Below are 22,709 nucleotides of genomic sequence, written 5' to 3'. Positions count from 1 at the left end.
AAGATGAATCTATTGACCTCAATGCCTCACTCACCAACATACCAACACATTGTTCTGGGTAAAAGAAAAAAAAAAAAACATAGCAAAGGGAAAAGAAACTTAAAAACAGTTAAATATGAAAACGGAAAGGAAGTAGAACATTAAAAAAAGGAGAAGAAGAAGAAGACGTGATTATAGAGTCAGAAACACTCATGGATCAGTGGGCCAACCAACAGACAGTCGGGGGGGAGGGGAAAGAAAAAAAAAAAAAAGCTCAGTTTCCAAACACAATGGCATACAACATCCCAAAACTGTTACCGTGGATGATAAAAACATCTCAGAAATAAGAGCTAAAAACAACAGAATCAGAACCTATTATACAGACTGCAGAAGCTGGGAACGAGATAGTGGAAGATGAGACGGCAAAGAGACTAAAAACATGAACATGATGAATAAAAATAACAAATCCATAAAAGAACACAAGTAATCAATGAGTCAAGAGCGGATTCATCGGACAACTGGAGCATGATGGGAGGGGGCTACTAAAGTAGTCGCATAAGATGATTGGTGGAACCGCTTCAAACTAGTACAGAGCAAACTACTGCATGGTTTAAAAAAAAAAAAAAAAAAGGGGGGGGGGGGGGGGGGAGACAGGAAAATTAAATAGCAGTAAAAACAAAACCTTTCATATAAAGTGAAAAGAAGTACACATAAAAAAAAAAAGAAGAAAGAAAGTGAATGACGTTTCAGCACTCGATAGATTGGTTTTGGCATAGAGTTAAGAAAAACAAAACCAGAGGAGAGAGAAAAAAGGTGTGTGTGAGAGAACACATCTTTTCAATAGAATCATAAAAAAGTTTTTCTTCTTCTTTACAGTAATTTCTACAAAATCAAAACCAGAGCTCAGAGATGAACACTGAGACGAGCTTTGCTCCCCGCAATCCAAATCCTTCTCATCTTCCTTTTTCCTGTTGACTTTTCATCGTATAGAATATATATATTTATATATCTATATTTATACGTATTTGTTTCTATTTATATATATAATATGTATAATTTGTGGGGTGCAATCATTAGTTTACAGGCCGGAGCACTAAGGCGAAGGACACGTTGAAATTTTTTTGTTTAAATGTGGTGACTGGCTCTTTCCTTGCTGCTCTCTTCAACCTCTTCTGTTGGTAACTGGAGAAAGAGAGAAGCTGAAGGATGTAAAGGTCTTAGAAAAAGTGTTTGAATAGAGCCATGGCGGGGGGGTTTCCCCCATCCCCACGGTGCCTTAAGAAGAAACAACAGATGACCGCTCAACCTGGCAAACGTGAGCACCCCGGCCCGACCCTCCCAGTTAAAAAAAAAAAAAAAATCCAACTTAAAAATAAAATAAGAGACAAGATCCAGAGAGAAAACTAAAAGCATTATTATTCATTCATCTGTGTGTTTTAACCCCATCTTTTCATACATGCTTTTTACTGTTTTTTTTTTTCTCTTTAAATATAGATGCTCAGTCCCCTCCTTTTCATCATATCCTCATATGGGGTGGGGGGCAACCATTTGGACCTGTTGGCCATGGTGATCAAGAACCTACAACCAGAGACACCAAGCCGGGGGAAGGGGGGGACAAACAAAAACAAAAAACAAACAAACAAAAGGGGGGCTTGTTATTTTAATTTCACTTCCCCTCATCTCTCATTCACGACACAAACCAGCTGTTTCAACTGCTGAGAGAAAGGGACAGTTAGTACTGAGTCTGTGTATGCAGATGTGTGCATTTGTGTAAGCAGCGACCGTGTGCGTCACAGCACGGGTGTTTGGAAGCGATCTGCAAATCTGCTTCTTGTGAGTCTACGGGGTCCTGCTCTCGTGCCTTCCTCTCAGAACAGATTCTCTTCAAAAATTGCCATCAGGTCACTCTGGAAATTGATGTCAATGGTGTCTGCCATCTGCGGAGGAACCAGAGGACGAGAAGCAGCATGAAAGATAGATTCTAAAAAGAAATTGATAAAATAATTCCCTCCCTCTTCCCCCCCCCCTTTTCTCTCCCATACCGCCTCTCTCCTGCGCCTCTCCTGTGCCTCACGCCGTGCCGTCGCCCTGTCCTGGTTGAGCGTGTTCTGTGAAGCGGAGGTGGGTGGGGGGGCTTGTGATTGTGTAGGTGGGGCCTGCGGAGAGTGAGTGGGAGGAGTCGAAGCTGGAGGAACTGGAGCGTGCGGCGACTGCTGATTTGGGCGACGGCGGTCGTCATCTGGCACTCGGCGAAACGGCTCCGCCGTGTCCTTGTCATCACGGCTGCGACAACAAGCAAACAAAAAGTGAGACAGCTGGCAGTCAGCACTGCATGATGCCCATAAATGATTCCCATCAAGGTCACACTCAAATACAACCTAACCAACAGCAGATTCTTTCGTCCAGTTAACTTGAACCTCGTTTTGCATCGAGGGTCACATACAACCCACTTTGATCTTAAGTGAGTGAAACTCGACTTTCTGTCAGTTTAACTACACGTTCAATCCCTGCAATGTCTTAAGACAAGATGAAGCAGTGCAATGTACACTGTCCCATGTTAATAAAATAATATTTTTTATTGATTTTTACTTTTCTCCTTGTACCTTTCGTGCAGCTCATGCTTTGTAGTCGTTTCAGTATTCTGGGAAAACCAACCCAAAACGTAGCAGCTGATTCACAACCGGAGCAACCCACTTTCAAGGTTTCACATCAAAGTGTGAGAGTTCACACTTACTCACAGTTGACTTGTAAGTTTAGCGGAAATGTCTGACATTTACATCAGCTGGCAGGATACTAAGCTGTGTGATACTAAACCATTAAATGAGCAAAAGCAATAAAGTGGTGATGAGCGCGATATTTATGACTGTTTAAGTCAAGCTAAATTCTAATAGGATTACAGCTTCTGACGCGTTTCCCTGGTCACACATTACCTGCTAACCTCCCACTCACCGTAGCTTCTCTTGCTCCCTCCTGGCCTGTTCAGCCTGTGCTTTCAGCTGTCTCTCTCTCTCCTCCTTCTCTCTCGCGACCTGCTTGTATCTTTCAAAGCTGTCGCTTGAAGAGCGCACCGAGAACGCCGGTGTGGACTGGGACTTTTGAGCCAGGCTGGCCCAAGAACCCATGTTCTTTATCTTGACCTCCTATAAAAAGAAAAGAAACAAACAGAAAAACCAGGTCAAGTTTTAAAAAAGGCCAAAATGAAGGACAGAAAAAAGAAACCAGGAAGGACAGTCTGGTTTAATGTGGCTTATGAAATTATTCTCTCATCTCAGGCTTCTACACACCTGTGCCTTCTTGGGAGCGATGGGAGTTTTGGGTTCTTGCTTGATTTTGTTGTCCTGCTGGGAGCAGGGTGGTGCAGGCGAGTCTGCCAAATGCGAAATGGGACGAGAGCCATCCATCGGCTTTATATCTAACCCTGTGAGAGACAAAGAAAGAGTAACTCTATATACTACACCCTTTAAGCCACGTCGACACTAATTTCCATTTTAAAATCCAACAACCTTTGCGAGCTTTAGCTGGGAAAATTTTTATTTGGAATCTCCAGGATTAGTTTGTGGTGTGTTCGTTTGGACAGACATTAGTTCTGAACAGCTGTTAAAATACTTTGCAATGAAAACAACACTTGACTCAATGCTGCTTCCATAAGCTGGCTATAGGGAACTGTGGGAGAATGCATACAAAAGCCTTCTGGATTCGATATATACAGTGGTCCCTTGCTATAATGCGGTTCACCTTTCGTGGCCTCGCTGTTTGCGGATTTATTTATTTTTTGTTTGTAATTTTGCTGTTAACCATGTCAAATTCACATAAATCTTCGATGGCTAGTAGTGGTGCAACGGATCACGGTTCATCCGTAATCTGAACCGATCCCACTCCACGGTTTGGTACGCACGTGATCCGAAGATTCGAAAAAGAAGAAAAAAAAAAAGTATGTGTATGGTGCGCATGGTGGGTCTGTCAAGAGATAGTTATGGCCAGCGCTAGCGATCCAAATGGAGGAGCAGAGGGGTTTGCGGCATTTAAGCAACCCTTTGCTGCCCAATCCGAGCGGGCTAAAGCTATTACAAAAGCTATTGGGGTGTTTAGCTGCAGACGGGAGGCCGTATGCCATTGTGCAAAACAAGGGGTTTAAACTATGATCAACGTGCTTGAGCCACGCTATGATATCCCGCTCGCGTCCACTTTAGTGGCAAGATCGTTCCAAGCATGTATGAGCGGGAAAAGATTTAGGTTGTGGCTGAACTGTCCTAGGCGTCTTCTGTTGCCCTAACTACTACAAAAGCTCATGATATCACAGCGGAGTGCGATATAATGAGCGTTATGTATTATTGTAGGGTCTACCTTACAATAATAAAGTGCCTTGAGGCGACTGTTATTGTGATTTGGCGCTTTATAAATAAAATTGAATTGGTAGATACAAAGACTGTACTGCCCTATTTTGTACCATAATTTCTTTTTAATAATTGCGTGGGATGAGTCTTGAGTTGAATGTTTTTAACAGGAAAAAAAATACTTCAATAAGTAAATGTTAAATTTTTGTCTTTTTTCGCTGATCTGAAAATTGATCCGATCCGTGACTTAAAACCGTGATCCGATCCAAACCGTGAGATTTTTGATCCGTTGCACCACTAATGGCTAGCAGTGTCAGTACAAGTGCTGTACTGTATGTTTGCAGGTTTTCTACCCAACAAACACAACAATGTTGACGAAACGTTTTGCACCATCACAGGTACCTCCAGTAGCACCCAAAAGGCAGAGGAAGATGCTAACCATCGCACAAAAAGTAGGACTTCTGGTAGAAGTTACCGTATGTTTCGGACCACAAGGCACACTGGATTATAAGGTGCATTAAGCAAAACAAAACAGTCAGATAAGTCAAACTTTACTCAACTCATTGTTTTTGCTTCCTCTACCTCCGTACCATTGACTCACTAATGTTGAATTCTCTTGCAGCTGCTCTATTCCCGTGTTCTGGAACTGAAAACAGGGTTTGATCTTTGGTTTCATTCTATAATACTAAACTTGTTTTTCTACGAAAGTTTGAACTTTGAGATTGTTTAAAAGTGTGAAAATGTTCATACCTGCCTGAAAAAAAGTGTATAAAGTGTGTAGTGAGGGGTTTTACAGCCTTAACACATCTATAATAATTGCAAAAAATAAAACTGGCTACTTCGCGATTTCACCTTTCGTGGGTTATTTTTAGAATGTAACTCGATAAACGAGGGACCGCTGACCAATGAGGTTTGAGCACAACAAAAAAAATGCAAAAAGTTACCTGCAGCTAAATGTATGATTCTTTTTATTCACATACGACCGGATTGTAAAACAGACACATACACACTTTTGCACTCACTGTGTTTGTTGTCTGGTTTGTGTGCATCCTGACGAACGCCTGGGCTGAAGGGCGAGGGTGGCAGCACTGGTGACTGGGAAAGCTTCTCTTCTTTGATCCCCATGTTTGACCTCTGCTCCTACACAGGATGAACAACCACTTTTGTCGAATTGCTTCTTTTTAACATTTGAACTGATTATTGTACTTGTTTGTACTCACTCGTTCAAACTATACATTTAAACATAAGATGAGGAGAGGCATTAACTTCCAATCCAGACAGACAAACAGTACAAAGTCAATGCTAAATCACTTACATGCTTCTTGGTCTGTGGAGGCGACTGTTGTCCCATTGAATGGAACGCAGGCATCGGAGGAGAGTGCATCATCAGCGGAGAGGGGCAACCTGCAAAAACATCGGTGTCCCATCATTTAATTAAATGCCTCATTTAATGTGTGCCTACAGTGATTATGTCTAATCGGTACCAAGCATTAGGGTCGACACAACGTGCAGTGATTTGTAACTTTCAAGTATTGTTTTACTGTGCTGTTATGCAACAGGAGCAGCCTCATGTTTTCAGCTGTGACCACAGGTCACATGATAGATGCCTTGCAACATGTAGCAATGTTTTAAAAGACAGAGATTTTTTTTTTATTTATTTAACCTTTATTTAACCAGGAATGTCCCATTGAGATCAAAGACCTCTTTTTCAAGGGAGTCCTGGCCAAGAGGCAGCACATTTCAAGACAAATACATTTTGCTCCACACTATGGCCAAGTGCAGATATGACACAATATGTTGGGATAAGTTTTACTTGGTACAGTTCACTGACAAAGACTGCGAATGGGCTGTGGTGAGATCTGTGGTCTAGGTCTGTTTGTGATCTGCTCAGTCTGTCGACAGCAGTGGAGGGAAATTGACTGGAAAGAAGCAGCTGTCAGCAGAGCAGCTATCTGAATGTGTGTGACCATGAGGCATTAAGACACCTTACCTGTTGTGAAAGGCTCCACTTTGCTTTGTGGCGATGGCTGCTGTTGGTGCTGTTGCAGCTGCTGTACCTTCTGCTGCAGCACCCCGCCCTTCTGCTGCTGCTGCGGTGTTGACGTGTGCGTATGCGGGAACGACTGCTGCATGTACGCTTGGCCTGAGCCGTGTCTCTGCGTCAGAACGGGGGCGGCTGTTGTCATGACCTGCGCATGCAGTGGCGGCCCCAGCTGCACGGGAGAATGCGTGTGCAGCGTTTGCGTGGGGGCTCTGGGCTGAAGTGACTGCAGGAGGCTGTGGACCTGGCTGAGCGGTGGGGTCTCAGAGCTGGTGGGCGTTGGCTCCTCGTCGTCCTCCAGCAGGGCTTGGGGAGGCTGCGCCGAGAGGGTGCCCAGGATGCCGTGGGATGGCGGTGACGGGACGCGAGGGCGGGGGACAGGCTGTGGGGGGAGGGTGAGAGGAAGCGAGGGCTGAAGCTGAGGTGAGGAAGCTGGAGGCATTGAAGGGAGGGAGGATGGAGGAGGCTGTGCAGGTTTGGGTGGAAGTGGCGCTGCACGGTTGCTAGGTCTTGATGGTTGCTGGGGAAGAGCATTATGGATTGCTGTAAACATAGGAGAGAAAAATGGGAAAGGCATGAATGTAAAGAACACAGGAAACAGGAGGATGTGTATATCATGAAAGCTCCAGCTCTTCAAGCTTCACCTCTCATTAGACTGAAATATTTCACCATTTCCCTACATATAGATTACAGACATATTTAAAAAAAACAACACACAACAACCTTGCAAATGTAATTATCTGCTCTTCCTTCCTTGGCTTACTCAAACACTTTAAACTACTAGACACTACGCAATGGCAGCATGTCACTTTGGAATAATTCAGCCATTTATTGTTTTAAAAGAAGCGATACTGGAGGAGAAGGTAGAGAAGAGGAAACTGCATTAAACAGAGCTGCTGCTGAAGGAGCAGAACTCCAAGAGAAAGAAGAAGAAAGTCCAGACTAGCAAGCGTTGATGTGTGTTTTGAGTAGCTGACATGAGCCTCCAGCTTGAAAACATTTACAGTTAATAGTGTTGCTCAATACAATAAAACCAAAAATACTGCTGCCCCCACTCCTCATTCTCATAGTAGATGATAGTAGATAAATTTAAAAATCTATGGTGATTTTCAGAAAAGTGGACCTCCTTGACCTTGAGGTCGAGGTCACTGAGGTTCGAACTTGTCTAAGATTTTTAGCAACTGTACCTATGATATCAATTTGAAAATCGTACGTCACCTCATTCTTGAATTATTGTATTCACAAGAGAAGAAAAACACTATGGACAGTTCCAGGAGTTTAGAATCTAAATTTTTATAGCAGTGATTTTACTTACTTTATTTTGACTGACGAAGCAAGCAGTCTGAACAATTAACAATTAACTGTTAAGTTGTAACAGAAGACGGCAGCTGTCTTCTGAATAAATGGAACAGTCATTTTTTGGTGATAAACATATAATTATCTCCAGCTATTAAAAGATGTACTGTCACAATAAAGGAGGCCTATTATGCACACTTCAAGCTATACGCTTTAATTCTTAGAGACTTAAAGAATAACTGGTATAAAATGATCCTCATTTAGTCCACCCTCTGAAACATCCCAATATAATTCCCTTTGCTCTCTCTTTAAGGAAGTTTTGCTCTGATTGGCTGCCCACTGATAACAAAGAGTAGTTGGGTGTAACCTCTTGCTCCACTCTCTGTAACATCAGAGCTAAAAGCATGGGAGAAAAAAGTGCCTTAAACAAATTATTTGAACAGCCTGACAGTCTGAAGCTTTTAGCACGCATGTAGTTCTTGGACAGACACTGAACTCATTACTCCAGAGTTGTGTTTGAGGATGCATCAGTACATAGATGGCCAAAAATACGGGAAAGCATAAAAATCCACCTTTTTTTGGCTCTTGATGAAGTGAATACAGAGTTGTTAGCAGAGTCCTGTTCTGGTGGACGTACCTGGAGAAGGGATGATGGGATGTTGGTTTAGGAAAGGGTGCGTCTCAGAAGGCGTCTGGTTGGTGGGCGCGTTGGTATTGAGGAGGCCAGAGGCAACAGGAGCACTGGCAGTAGTAATGGTTGCATTAGGCTCTGTGTTGGACTGCGTCAGGTGAGAATTCATGAAGTGGGCCAGAGGGTCAAATCCTGAGGCCAATAGCTGGGAGGAATCCAGAGAGGGGACAGGGACAGGGAGGGAAATAGCTGGAGCCGGGATATATGGTGGTTTGGACTGGACCACCTGAGGCTGTGTCTGAGGTTGAAGCTGAGGCTGAAGCTGAAGCTGTGTCTGAAGCTGTGACTGAGGCTGAAGCTGAGGCTGCTGTGGCTGAGAAGTGACTGGGCCCACTCCACTACCAATGAACTGGTGCTGCGGTCTCTTGGTGTCCTTGTTAGTTGAAGTCTTCTTCGGTTGCTTGGGAACCAGCCCTGTACAGACAGCACAATATGAAATGAAGAAATATAACATGTTGAAGACAAAACCTAGGACTCTGCTGGTGCAGACTGCCGAGTGTATATTACCACTGTCAGAGTCTTCACTATCTGAGGAGTCACTGCTGCCTGAAGATGAGGATCCCGTCTTCATCTTTGTCACATTTGGCATTTCCAGAGGCTTCTCTGCTGCAAAAAAGAGCCACAGCATTCAGAGATTAAACAGAATATTGTTCACATAATCCAATACAACAGAAGCAGCGACACATCTTCCAAAAGAAACTATCAATATGTGAAAGTAAGATTGCACCCAGATAACGTTAACTGGAAAGCATGGGGAACAAAGACTTAAAAACAAGAGCTCGCATGAGAATCTTTGGAATTACGAACCTTATGTGAAAGTGTTTTAAAAAAGGTTCTAAATGTGCAAAAAGCCTACCTGATGGTTTTTTCTTCTTCCTGAGGCAGCTTGAGACATACTTCTCTAGCTCTCTCAGCGTGGAGGGCTTCAGTGTCTCAAAGTCAATCTCAATCTCATCCGGATTGGAGTTTTTCAGCGACGGCTCACGGGTTTGGATTATGTGCACGACACGGCCCAGCTTGTCTCCGGGCAACTTATTGATATCGAGGCTCAGCTGGCGCTTCTCCTCATACGACATTGGCTTGCACCTGTCAGCAGACATGTCTGGAGGAGGACGCATTACAATAGGTTTACAATAGTCCCAGGCATGCATATCAACAAAACTCAATCATATGTTCTTTAATTAACGCACCGATGTCAACATCTTCAAGAGAAGCCGAAGGGACGAGAGGGGTCGGCCCAGGCTGAGGGGGCACAGCAGGCCGGGGATTTTTAACTCCTTCTTTTTTACTGTAAATGAGAAGTTCTTAGATGAGCTCCATGCAGTGCAGGTACAATAACCTGAGTTTTACGTCTGGAAAACCTACCTGGGCTTTTTCCTGTCTTTCTTTGCACTGATAGGTTCTTTACTACTTTTGCTTTTCTTAGATGCCTGAAGCATTGCAAGCGGGAGAGTCTCCAAAGGTTCCTCTGCTCCCACTTTTTTCTTGTGCTTTTCTTTCTTCTTTTCCTTCTTCTCCCTCTCTTTCTTCTTGGGCTTGCTGACCTGTGGCTGGGAGAGCGCTGCCAGCTGCTCATGGACAGCTTTAAGCTGAAACACACACACACACACACACATTTGTGTGTTAAAGAGATGATAAGCCTCTGCACATTTGATTCTCCAGCATTCAGCCGTGTTTTACTCAGACCATTCTACACGGCCAACCCAACTCTTGTGTCTAATTAGCCAACCTCCCCTTAACTTTCCCTCATCTAACCTGTTCCTGTAACTCAGCTAATCGCTGTTTCCTTTCTTGTTCCGAGTCTCCTCCTGAAGACTCTGATTCTGAGGAGCTCGAGCTCTCATCTTCCGAGGCGGCAGAAGGAGGTGGGACTTGTCGAGTGGAGGGGGCAGGGTGGAGAGCTGATGACGGGGTGGGAACAGGGACTGGCTCCTCTGGGTCATCGGGCATTTTGGCGAAACGCATCTCAAACACGTCCTGTAAGATTGAAGGACAGCAAGAAAAGCTGTCAGCTCGAGTGGAGCAACAGACACGTTCAGATACTGTACTATTTGGTGAACTGGCCCTTTACGGGTTCAAATCTCTATTTTAGAAGCTCTTCTAAAACTGTTAAATCACACTAGCTTTTTATGCTGTACACCATAGACTTTTTTTTTTAACCCTCTATGTGAATTTCCTCCATTTCTTTGTCGCAGAAGGTCAGCAGCTCAAACACAAGGCAAGCTTTATCAGATATGTAACTGCAATAGAGGATGCAACATGTAATATGTAAGCAGCCTATGAATAAGAGAAGAGCTGACTGCTGGAAGTCATCGAGGTTGTACTCGAGTTTGTGCTGCTTAATTAACTGCTGTGCATGCTAGGGCTGTTCGATATAACGATATATATCGGCTGACGATATAAAAACTATCGTTTCATTTTACGCTATCGTTTGTTTCGTGGTGTCGCAAAATAAACTGTTTACGGCAATATTTTTTCATCGTTTTGATGGTCACTGTAGTGGCTATATTAATTTCTTAAAGTTCTCTCTTTCTCTTATATTTAATATAACCACACTACGGACGGACAAGCGCCTGTTTTTATGCGTTGCGGTTAGCAACAACGACGGTAAAACCATCGCGTGTCCGCTTGTTTATGTTCCACATAAACCTTTCACAATAAAGCTCAAGATCCTGTTGAGACTTTTCAAAATAAACTGAATCACGTGAAAAAGTATGCAGAGTGTTTACGGATGAGAAGCAAAAAAGAGCCGCCGGGTGTCAAAAAAATAAACCTTAGACTCAAACGTTAGAGCAGGCTTTTCCCCGCAGCACGCCGTGTAATAAATACTCACAAAGAAAACGGCGGCCGTTACAACCTGTCTAAAAATGTGTAGTTTCATGCATCGGTTAAAACACTCGACTCCAGCTACACGACGCCCAGCTGGAAACACTTCAGCTACCCGAGATTCACAGAATTTACAGAAAATGTTAAATTTTTGTGATTTATATCGTTATTGGGTAGATGTTTAATATCGGGATATGAGATTTTGGTCATATCGCACAGCCCAAGTGCATGCTCTTTTTCTCTCACTTTACTTTGGTGCTGACTTAAAAGTTTTCTACATAAGAAAAACTACTCTGTAACCTAAAGCAGTCATCAATCAACACCAGCTTGATAGATGCTGCAAAGGTGTACTGCTTTACAAAGAAAACAATCCTGCAATCATCCACTTGGGTTCTGCAATGATCTTCAGGCCTGAATTTAGCCAATCCCAAAATCTCTGCTGTCTCACTGATAGGTCATCTCTGACTTTCTTTTTTCCAGCTTAATGTTTATGCTTTAACTTAAAAGTCTTTTACTTACACCAAAACCTCTTTGTTACACATATCAAGAGTTCAGATCAGCAGCTACAAAATGCAAATCAAACACATGGAATAAACAATAAGATGTTAAAACTCATTAAGATGTCATGATATAACGAGGAAATTGTCCACATCCACACACTGCAAAGCATGTCACCTAACAATCAAACCTTTGTACAATAAGATCAAAATTGTGTGGGCACAGAAGGTTATGAACTTTTTGTGATTGTTCAAAACTTTTCTATGAGATTTTGGTAAGAGCTTTTTTTTCAAATTTAGAGGGCGGTCTAAAGACTTTTGCACATATAGGTTATATAATGTAGGTTACGGTTTGCAGTGTGTGAAATGTGTGGTTTACCTGTAATTTGCGCGCCATGGCAACCACATCGTGGTCTGGAGGGTTGTATTTGTAACAGTTCGAGAACATCAACCTGACGTCTGCTGCAAATTCTTGAGCATCTCTGTACTGTCTGTTGTCCAGCTTTTTCTGGAGGGGATTAAAAAAACAAAACAGTAGCGATCAAAATTCTGCAAATTTAAAGACACACGAGACATGCACGTTGGCAATTTAAAAGTTGACTTATCAAGCTGAAGCTTAGCTATTTATTTGGGATTACCTAGTTTACATCCTCTTGATTATTATTCACTGTCTGACGTTTGTGTGGCTCATTAGTTGTTTAAATGTTTGTGGTAAAAAGATTAAATAAAAGCAAACTAAACAAAGAAATCCAGCAAAATGTCAAAAAGCTTTGGTATCAAGAGCAAATTTTATCACAGGCAGACTCAGGCTGAAACCTTCCTAACTATAAAAACAGGTTTGTACATGTTGTAATAAAATCACCTTGATGGTGCTGAGATCCATGGGGTGCTTGATGATTTCATGGTAGTCGTGGAGACCGAGAGCTTTTGCATCAACAGGTTTGTAAAAAGGCCAGGCATATGCCACGTGTTTCTTAGACAGCATCTCTCTGACGAGGCGTGCACACCAACGTAACTGCTCCTGGCGCTTCGGTGTTCCTGACCCTCCCATCTCCAAGACTCCTCCAAGTTGATGCTGAGAGTCTGGCTGTGATGCTTCTCTTTTGGGCTGCTTTGATGGGCGGCTGCTGTCTCTGCGCGGCCGGGTCTCGGCAGAAATGGGAGACGATTCACTGAGCTGATCGTTGGCGGTGGGTGTCGTGGTATCAGCTTTCCTCTTCTGGCTCTTCTTCTGCTGTTGGAACAGAAGAGTTTAGAGGTCACAGTCTGGAAAAAAAAAAAAAAAAAAAACACATCAGCAAGTGTCTTTGTAACAATAGATGTCGTCTTACCTTGATGAGAGCAGGCGAACTTTGCAGTATGGGGGCAGTAGGATGGAGGCCTGGGTGAGTCACAGTCGGAGGTGGAACTGAAGTCATTCCCTGGGCCAGGACGTCTGAAGTGGTGAGGGAGAATGGAGGCCCCAGATGGGGCGCATGGTTTGTGGTTGTTGGAGGCACACGGGGAAGGTGAGGTTGGGCTAGACTCTGGGCCAGAGTCTGGACCAGAGGCTGGGCCAGAGGCTGGGCCAAGGGCTGAGCCAGGGGCTGGACCAGAGGCTGGACCAGAGGCTGGACCGGAGGCTGGACCAGAGGCTGGACCAGAGGCTGGACCAGAGGCTGGACCAGCACCTGGTCCAACCTCAGGGGTAAGGCAGGAGAACCTTGGGGGGCGGGTGCAGCACGGGTATGTGGAGTGGTTGAAGGGGACGAAAAGCCTCGTGTATGCGGGGTGGTAGAGGGGGATGATGAGTCATGTCCTGAATCTGATTTTGAAATCAGACCTAGAAGGAAGAACACAAGAGCAGCACAAAGACAAAACTTTAGCATAGCTAAACATTAGGTCAACAGGTTGTAAAGCAGATCACCAACAGGCATGACATAACCAAAACCTGATTTCCCAATAAAAGTTCCATATGAGGTGTGGCTGATTTAGTGGGTGGCGGAGAGCAGACAACAATGAAACCAAACATACCAGCTGAGCTGGCTAGATTAGCAGCATTTGCATATCACTGCTGGTGATGCATGGAAACTCTTCCATGAAGTCTTAAGTGTACACCAGGAAGTAGAATCACATCCTCTGGCATCAAGTTGGAGTACCAATTCTACTGAGGGAAAGCAGCAAGAATTCTTCTGCTTCACAGAAAAACAAATGAACGATGCTAAAATAATACCCGTGTCCTGCCTGCCTCCTCTGCGTCCCTTTGTAACCACAGCAATCTCAGTCTCCTCCTGCGGCATCTCTGTAATCTTTTGGAGAAAGAGCTTTTCCAAGGCTTCTGCCATTAGGACAATATCATCCCCGGGCTAAACACACAAACAGATGAAAACCACAGAGCACATTAGCCACAATCCATGTCTCTTAATGTCGCTGAGCAGGGCAGTCGCATGTGTGCGGAAAATCTAATGTGGCTGACCTTGTTGTAGATGTAGCAGTTTGTGAACATGGTGTTAAAGTCTTGGATACACTCCTGGGCATTCCAGTAGTAGTTGTTCTCCAGGCGTTTTTTAATCGTGCCCATGTCCATAGGATTCTTTATGATCTTATAATAGTCCTTAAAGAAGAGCAGGGAAACGAGTATTAGTATTTTAGCTAGACAGAAGAATAATTAAGAGAGTTGAAAGAAAACATTAGAATTAAAAGCTCATCCAGTTCCTCAAGGGAATGACATTCATATGAAAACTGGCTATTCCCTGCACAAGTTTAAATACTATGCTAATAGGATCCTAAAGAATTATATTTACCATGTAAAGTAACTCAGGAAAGCTGCTCAGGATTATAGACTGAACTCAGTTTATGGGTTACTGAATAGACAAAAGGCTAGTGAAATTCCATTCTCAAGCCCGGCGCTCAGCATTTTCCTTGTCACCATCTTTGTGTTTTGAATTTGGATAATCCTCCTTTCCGACTCTCATAATGACTATTTACTGAATGAATGTGAAACTAGTGAAATAGCCCACAAAATTATCAGAGGTCAAAGATTAAGGGAGCCGAGTACCATTTTCCAAATACATTTTTAGAGACTTTGGAATCTTTTTTGCATTCATTTTAATGGACATTAAAGAAACTCTAGGTTTAAAGCACTTCTGTTTTCATACATAGAAGACATCCATTTATTTTCTTTGAATATTCCTCCAAAAATTACCTCCCATCTTTTTTTTTTCTCCAAACCAATTTTCCTTGATTTCAATGGAAAATATCTTGAGTTCAGGGAAAGGTTTTCAGGAAAACTAATATGAACTTACTGCCATATTAAAACTACAACATTCAGAAGATGGACTAAAAAATTGTTACAATGTAAACCTCACTGAGCTTCACTGAGTGAATGGGTAAATGCAGAGAGGAATTTCCCCACGGGGATCAATAAAGTATACGTTGTTATTATTATTATAAACAACAACAAAAACAACAACAACAGATGAAAAATATCACTTCATTACAAAAGTCTCAATTTTTAAGAAAAAAAAAAAAGGAACGCAGGTCAGAGCGGAGCCCTACATAAACCTGCTTCTCAGTAATACCACTGTTACTGAGGACAACTGAACTTCTCTCTGCTTGGATCTGTTACAAACTAATATCTATCAATATACAACTACTTATGAAACAGTGAATGTGTTTTTAAACATACTGTGTCTAACTGCACTTACTGTGAAGTATCACAACAAAACAAAATAACCCAGACTGATGTGTGCTTTTAGTTATGTGGCACAGTAACAGTGTCTTAATTAAGAAATCAGAGGCTCAAGATTTGGAGGTAAATAAAGTTTTGTAGTCTTCTGCACATGGCACGGGTCAGCTGTTACTCACAGATTTCACGTTTATATTGTGAAATAGTTCATAATGAGATGGAGGCTTGATCCAGCTCTCCTCTGGATCAATCCTGCACTCCACCTGAGTCTCAGTCACAATGTCACACAGTCCTGACAGTTTCTATCAGCTACCCAAAAACAGAACGATCCTCCTTCGGCTGCCTGTCATTGATCTGAACTGCTGAACAGATCTGTGCTTACCCTGTAATACGCTTCTCATTAGTACATTACTCAGTCCTTCATGGTGTCTGCTGCTTCTTGAGCCTCTAATTTGTGCTTTTCTTGACAGAATTTTGGTTGCTATTGAAATAAACTGGCTGCTTCTTTGTATCTAAATCACTGCACTGTTAGTAGATCACCCTCCAATCACAGCATAGGGCTGGGCGATATGACCCAAAATTCATATCTCGATATTTTTTAGCTGGATGGCGATATAAGATATATATCTCGATATTTTTTTTTAAGCCATAAAGTAAGAACAAAAAGAGAGTTCTTAGTCAAAGCTGTGTCCCAGATGTCACACAGGCACTTTTATTAACATACAGCACAGATGTACATGAAAAATTACTCAAAATTAAATTATGAGCATTCATTAAATAATCATGCTCCATAAATAAAAGAAAACAAGGTTGTTTTTGTGCTAAACAAAGAGCTCACAATTGTGCAGTCAAAATATAAACTAAAAGACGCTGAGCGTAATAACAAAGACAGATTTCACAGCTGCTCTGTTCCCAAGTTTTGCTGTGTGACTGACAGCCTGGAGTTTGAAATCCGCTTCATAACCACGTCTCTTACAGGTGCCATTTATGGTCCTTATACACACACAATACGGTAATATTACGTTGATGCACAGTACGTATCACTCCGCGAAGCTCCTCGGTAGCCGTAATGCGCCGACAACCTATCAAGCGGTGCAGCTCCGTAGCTGACCAAAGTCGTACTCAAACATTTTGACAGATTGCTGAGCGCCGTGTACCACATAAAATCGGTTCGCGGCCATCAAGCACAACCAGAATTCATACATAAGGCGCGCTATCAACTTTTGAGAGAATGAAAGGATTTTAGGGTTAGCGCTGTTAGCTCGTTAGCGCGGTTAGCTCGTTAGCACGTTGACGCCGTCCAGCCCCACGCATGGGGCGATGCGCAGTAACTCGTTAACGGAGATTTGCCGTGTCCGTCTTGTCGCTGCCTGCACGTGAAGCGATGGGGGAGGAGGGGGAGTTGTCTTCAGTGAAGGCGAGGCGGAGTAACGTTGCGTAGAGACAAAAGTGGACGAAAGAGAGGCAAACTTGCGGCTCCACAACTATAATTATAACGTAACACAGACTATATCGATATAAAGGATATTGTCACATCTTATATCTCGTATAAAAATATATCGATATGTTTTAAAAACTCGATATATCGCCCAGCTCTATCACAGCACATAATTTAACAACAGCAAAAACAGCAGTCACAGCCCTAGATGCATCCTTAACATCCTCCCTCTGAAAAACCAACACCTGCAGCAAAAAGTCAGTGCCAAGACTAAAGGTACTACCTTGTGTGTCTCCTTGGTAACCATAACTAGAAGACCACAGAAGACTGCAGGAGAGTTTTTTTCCCTACTTAACTGAAATAGTCAATGTGACGTGTCGCAAAGTGTCAAATGAGGAAATGCAGAAAAGAAAAACACACTTTCTGAAAAGCAGAAAAGGCAGCGACGTGTTTTACTGCAGGGTGCCACCATCACCGGGTCCTACTGTGTGAAACTTTGCATATGGAATTCATTTACTAGTTGTTACAGAGCTATCTTTGTGCTCAACTCTTATTGCACACACACTGAAACAAACACACACACACGTGACTCACAGGCAAATTGAGTTTGATGGCATCTACAGGAGCCTGGAAGGGCCAGGCAAAATTGTGTTTCCATAATGTCTTCAATACCACTTTTTGCAAGTACTGAAAAAGAGCAAAAACAAAAAAAATAATTATACACACATTAAATAAGTGAAACTGACATTTCACTAGCAGACATGGTTCACAAATCAACGTCCTACTACCTGCAGCTGGTTGGTCTGTCGTTTGGGTCTGGAGGGGTTCCATGTTTCGGGGGGTGGAGGGTTGAAGGGGATAGGCGGTGGGGCGGAGGTAGGGTTCTGGCTGCTGCCTGCCTCCAGTCCGTCCCCCATCGCAGAGGTGGGCTGCAGTGACTGAGCAGACACTTTAGGCAGATTGGACCTGGCAGGGGCAGGTGGGACCGGGGGGAACCCCTTCAGGCCATTCCACTCCTCACGTGACTCTCTGAAAGAACCACAGAGGAAAACATTATCTCTGCAGCCGTTATGAGAATTTTGACATGACTTTCTCAGAATGTATCTCACATTTAGCATTACTGCCACACGTTGAATCTGAACTCCTATCACCCCACTATCTAGATCAGACCACTTTTTACACGTTCTGTCTCAATTATCTGTCTCACGACTAGGGATGGGTACCGGTAATGGCACCGGTTCTGACATAAACGGTAGTAACCAGACCGAAAAGCAGCGCACATGTCGGTGCTTTTTTTCCTGAGATGTCATACACTTTAGATTCTAGCCAATCGTTTGGCGTACCTGGGCCCGCCTTTCAGAGGATAGTAGGCGGGCCCAGGTACGTATGTTCTTTTAGAGCAGAGCTACAGAATAAAAAGTCTGGCTGTACTTCACAGCAAAAGATGCAAACACAGCAGCCTGCAACAAGTGCTTTAAGGTGATACTGTGCAGGAGGTAACTCCTCGAATCTGATGAAACACCTGGCGACGTATAGCATTTTGTTAAAAGCCGAGAAATGCACCGTATTTGATAGCTTGCTGCGAGACCTCACACCGTGCACATCTACTGCGGGTGTGCTGCCTGTTATCGGACCCGGAGTTAGCAACATCCCCCAAAAACCCAAAGAGGAGAGTCCTGGCCCCTAGCCCTGCCAGTGTAGCAGAAATGATGACGGATGATGATGGCAGCAGCAGCCGTTCTTCTCTGGGTCAGTAGCTTAATGTTGTTCGTGTGTAATTTACATTGATTAGGCTAACCACGTTATTACATTAATGTATGTAAGGTGAACTAGCAAACACCGTTGTAGTTACATGCGGCTGTTTTCTTGTTTGATGGCAGATACTCCCTTCACCCTGGCCAAAAAGGCTAAAATGACCAAAGAAAAAGTGGGAAACAGCTAAACATGAGAGGTTTTTGGACAAAATTGGTGTTTTTTCCATTGATTAAGCACTGCTTCCAGCCAAGAGTGATACCATATATGCTCTATAGCTGCAGAAAAGGCTAACATTGTTATCTTTTTACAAAAAAACCCCAGCTGAACATGAGAGGTTTTTGGACAAAGTGTGTGTTCTCCATTCTTTAAGCACCGGTTCGAGCACTGTTAAGCACCGGCACCGTTTCAAAAGTACCGGTTTGGTACTGGTATCGGATAAAACCTAAACGATACCCATCCCTACTCACGACCACAACCCAGTGTGAGCATTTTCTTCTACAGTACATCGCCAAAGGTCTCTGCGTGAGAAAGAGAGGCAACTTGGCAAAGGGTCAATCTTTTTCACCCCGCTCAAGAAAACAATAAAGATCTCATCTTTGACACATTCACTGCTCTTTAAGCTGTGACTCAAACTCAGTATCTGATTTTGTCATCACGTGCTTGAAACTACTGCGCGAAAACTGGGATCAGGCACTGAGGACTCAACGTGTGTTTATGTGCACAAACAAAAAGCATGCATTCCACATCAACATCAAACTCTTAGTTTAAAGCATCTGGGAATAAATATTGAATCATTGCTTAAGATCAAATACCGTTATGACTGTTAACCTGCAAAGTTTCTGATCCATCAAATGGAAGCAGAAAGTGTAAACACATTACATGCTTCACCAGCTATAAAATATCCACAAACAATGCAGAGCATTTACTTGTCCTAAAAGCACAAAGACTACAAAACAAATCCATAGCTTGGAGTATTTTTTTTTTTTTTAAATCAATCATGCATTTGTAATTTAGGCAAAACAACAAAAATGCACTAATATTTACAGAAGGAATTGACTGAACAGCTCAACAGGATGAGGCAGAACTTCAAATGCATACCTTATCTAAGACTCAGGTTTTGTTAGTAATATCAGAAATTTTGTAATATTAATAATAACTATACACAAGGCAAGATAAAACTGGGGTTCAGGTTTAAGAATGCCTTGGTAAAGTCTGATTGATGGAAATGTTTTATGATAATGGCGACTTTTTAAAAGCTGAAAACACAATGTAAGTGTATTTACTTTCTAATCACAGATGAAAAACAAACAAACAAACAAACTGGTAATTATCTTGCAGAAAAAACTCATCATTAAACTCTCTCAACTCAAAGGCCAATTATTTTTGGTGGACTTACATGTTTGTAGCTGTGCAGCTGTGGTCTAAAGCAGTTGTGTGATCATATCTCAGTTGGGGAGGTGGCAACTTCCCAGGGTGATGTGGGATGTTTGTTAGTGACACGCTGCGGCAGCATAAAAACCACAACACACAGAGAGTCGAGTGTCACACCTGTGAGAGACCGAGATAACAAATTGAATTAGAGTCAATTTATGTAGTTTGTTAGATTTTGTTCGTGCAAACTGCCCTTTTTCAAAATTGAAACTGTCACAATAGAAAACAACACTTCCACATCACAAAACACAGAATTGAAAGCCCTCATCTGGATGATACAGGCACATTACTCTTCTTTATCCCAGTCAACATCTAGTACATGGAGCAGTTTGCAACAATAACTCAGGATTTCGGGGAGGGGGCGTCCTATATATGCATGTTTTCATAGGTCTTTTGTGCTACTGTTTATGTACAGCAAACTTAGAACAAATTAGGTGACAGGAGCTAATATGGTACTCTTTTGCATTAAAACTGAACTCTGCCTGACCTACAACCTTGGCATGCTTCAGATGACCTTTGGTACCCGCTGAGATCAAAGGTCAAAGGAATTTCTGAATAAGACAAAATGAATGAATCAGAGACAACAGCTAACATTTAGTTTGTTATCACCCTGACAGTTTCTTCTACTAAAGACCAAAAGCTTTATTTACATCTCTTTCTATGCCTGTTACCCGTTACAGATCCATATTCCAGCTACAGATCCGTCATTAGTTTAAAAAAAACAAAAACAAACAAACATTAAATAAGTGAATAATTGTTCCCTACATTTACCAGTTAAGTGGATTGCATGTTGATAACTACCTTATCAATGAATATAGACGTGTAATATATGCATAATAATTCTAACTGGGCAGCAGTTAGCACTGCAGCGAGTGCTTGAGACAAAATAAATAAATATTGCGGGAAAATACACGAAAGACCAAGTCATTCTCCAAACTACGTAACTGCATAGAACTACACAACATACACAGCACGTTAAGAACGCAGCAGTGTCGCAGGTAATCTGATCAACAACAAATCAAATATTCTATCGATAAAGCCACTAGACGTAACGATACTGCGAAATGTATCACATACTGCTACTACTTAGTATCTACCAGTAACCGGATCATAAAAACGACCCAATTTGTTGCAAAACAACTTTACTCCTCAGCTTTTCCTTTGCTAACCTTCCATGTCGGCGCATCGCCATTTCCACTATGCTCAAGTGACAGCTGCGCACGTAAACTGCGTTTCAGAATACAACTTTGACGGGATTGATATTCTCGAAATGACGTACGTCACATTTCACATGAGCTTCTGCGCCATAGCGCCTTTACTACGCTACCAAGAGAACGTAACTTGTGTCACGAATACGGCCTACGGGGCTACAAACAAACAGCCTAGCAGCTAGCTCGCTAGCATGTTAGCGACATGTAGCTAACGTGCACACTGACAACAGACAGCGCCCGCTGCTACAAAAACGACCTTTACGCGAGCGTTAAAAGGAGAAAGACACAACGCAGAATATGTACAACAACACCAAGTCGCTCGCGCCTAAAAGCTAAAAAAATGAGCTGTATCGCGTGCCCGAACCGGTGCAAGGCCTTGCGAAGACAGCTCATGCTCCGCTTCCCGAAGCGCTCACTGAGCGCGCGGGAAATATGCCACCGATGCCCGCTGTAAGCGTTTTATCTGATCCCCGGGGTCGTAAGCTTTCGTTTGATGTACGAACGTAAGCCACACGAAGGCGAAAAATGATATTTTTACCTTCTTCAGTCGGTTGTCAGCGTTCACAGACCTTCCTCGCCCCAAATCCAGAACAAACAGTCCCGTTTCACGTCAATGACGTCAGACGCACGGGGGGCAGGCCAACAAATGTCACCTACAACTCCTCCCCTCTCTCCTGGGTTAACATCACGCAATAGCTTGTAATCATTTCAGTCAGGAGACAGGTCGGTGTTCACTTTACTAAACGAGTGGGTCTAAATATATAACCGAGTAAAAAGTGCGCGTACACTAAAACCTGTTTTTAGTTAGTAGAAAACAAGCTGACAGCTTAAATGTGCACGGCACGTAGGCCACCGAGCTGACATCTGTTTCCTCTGTAAATACGTTTTCTACAAACTATAGAGAACACAACGGAAGTTAAAAGCATTTCTAAAACTTGACAATTTGTTATACAGCTTATCGACCTACTGCAAATAACCTTTTATTGCCCGATTTGATCTCAGGCCCGTGTGCGCACGGTTGTTGTGCGTAATTAGATGTTTAGATCTTGATGGGAGCGGGGTCTTCCAGATGTAATGCTGTGTGAGTGGCATGAGGGCTCATTCTACTGTTTGGTAAGTGTGAAAGTCATGAAGATGTCAATCCAGCTGAATACTGATGGAGATAATGGCGGTAAATTGTGCTTTTCTGCCTTTTCCTGTGTCCTAGAAGATATTATACCACTCATGTTTATGAAAACTGTTATCAGTGCTTGGGTAGGAGGGAGTAGGTACACCACCTAGTGGTTGGGATGGTGTTAAATTAAAGCACAGTATCAAAACAACCTCTGCAACAGGTTATCAGAATTGTGGTCAACAGTCTGCATCAAAATGTGCAAAATTAGCAGTGAATATGTACACATCACAAATGTGATAAGTCTGGTTGCTAGATGATTTGCTTTTGATACCCTGCTCAGTTTACGTTAAAGGTCTACACATGCAGTCCTTCTCCAATTCAAACTTACTGGCCACTTCATTAAGTATGTTTGTTCACCAGCTTGTTAAC

General features: G+C 42.8%; 1 protein-coding gene across 3 annotated transcripts; it reads right to left on the bottom strand.

The window, feature by feature from the left end:
- Positions 1-1,388: 1,388 nt before the first annotated feature.
- LOC146630195 (bromodomain-containing protein 4-like) lies at positions 1,389-21,763 on the bottom strand. 3 transcript variants are annotated; one of them, XM_085356795.1, is made up of 22 exons: positions 21,705-21,763; positions 19,921-20,072; positions 17,558-17,798; positions 17,364-17,456; positions 14,120-14,257; positions 13,877-14,009; positions 12,996-13,486; positions 12,527-12,898; positions 12,044-12,172; positions 10,097-10,318; positions 9,707-9,930; positions 9,532-9,629; positions 9,198-9,443; positions 8,849-8,947; positions 8,288-8,755; positions 6,304-6,897; positions 5,629-5,717; positions 5,336-5,453; positions 3,264-3,397; positions 2,929-3,119; positions 2,022-2,262; positions 1,389-1,916 (listed from the first exon to the last, which is right to left on the bottom strand). In XM_085356795.1, exons 3-22 carry the CDS (start codon positions 17,684-17,686, stop codon positions 1,848-1,850), a joined length of 4,278 nt encoding a protein of 1,425 aa, XP_085212921.1. In that variant the 5' UTR covers positions 17,687-17,798; positions 19,921-20,072; positions 21,705-21,763; the 3' UTR covers positions 1,389-1,847. The 3 variants fall into 3 exon arrangements, with proteins under 3 accessions (XP_085212921.1, XP_085212922.1, XP_085212923.1); XM_085356796.1 differs by having other exon boundaries at positions 8,849-8,944; XM_085356797.1 differs by having other exon boundaries at positions 12,527-12,895.
- Positions 21,764-22,709: the final 946 nt, after the last annotated feature.

The sequence above is a fragment of the Diplotaxodon limnothrissa genome, linkage group LG6 (genome assembly GCF_057381915.1).
Source record: "Diplotaxodon limnothrissa isolate DT_005_m linkage group LG6, D_limnothrissa_male_GT1.1, whole genome shotgun sequence".
Taxonomy (NCBI): Eukaryota; Metazoa; Chordata; class Actinopteri; order Cichliformes; family Cichlidae; genus Diplotaxodon; species Diplotaxodon limnothrissa.
Note: the sequence above shows the minus strand (reverse complement) of the source record. Positions and strands in the feature narration are given on the sequence as shown.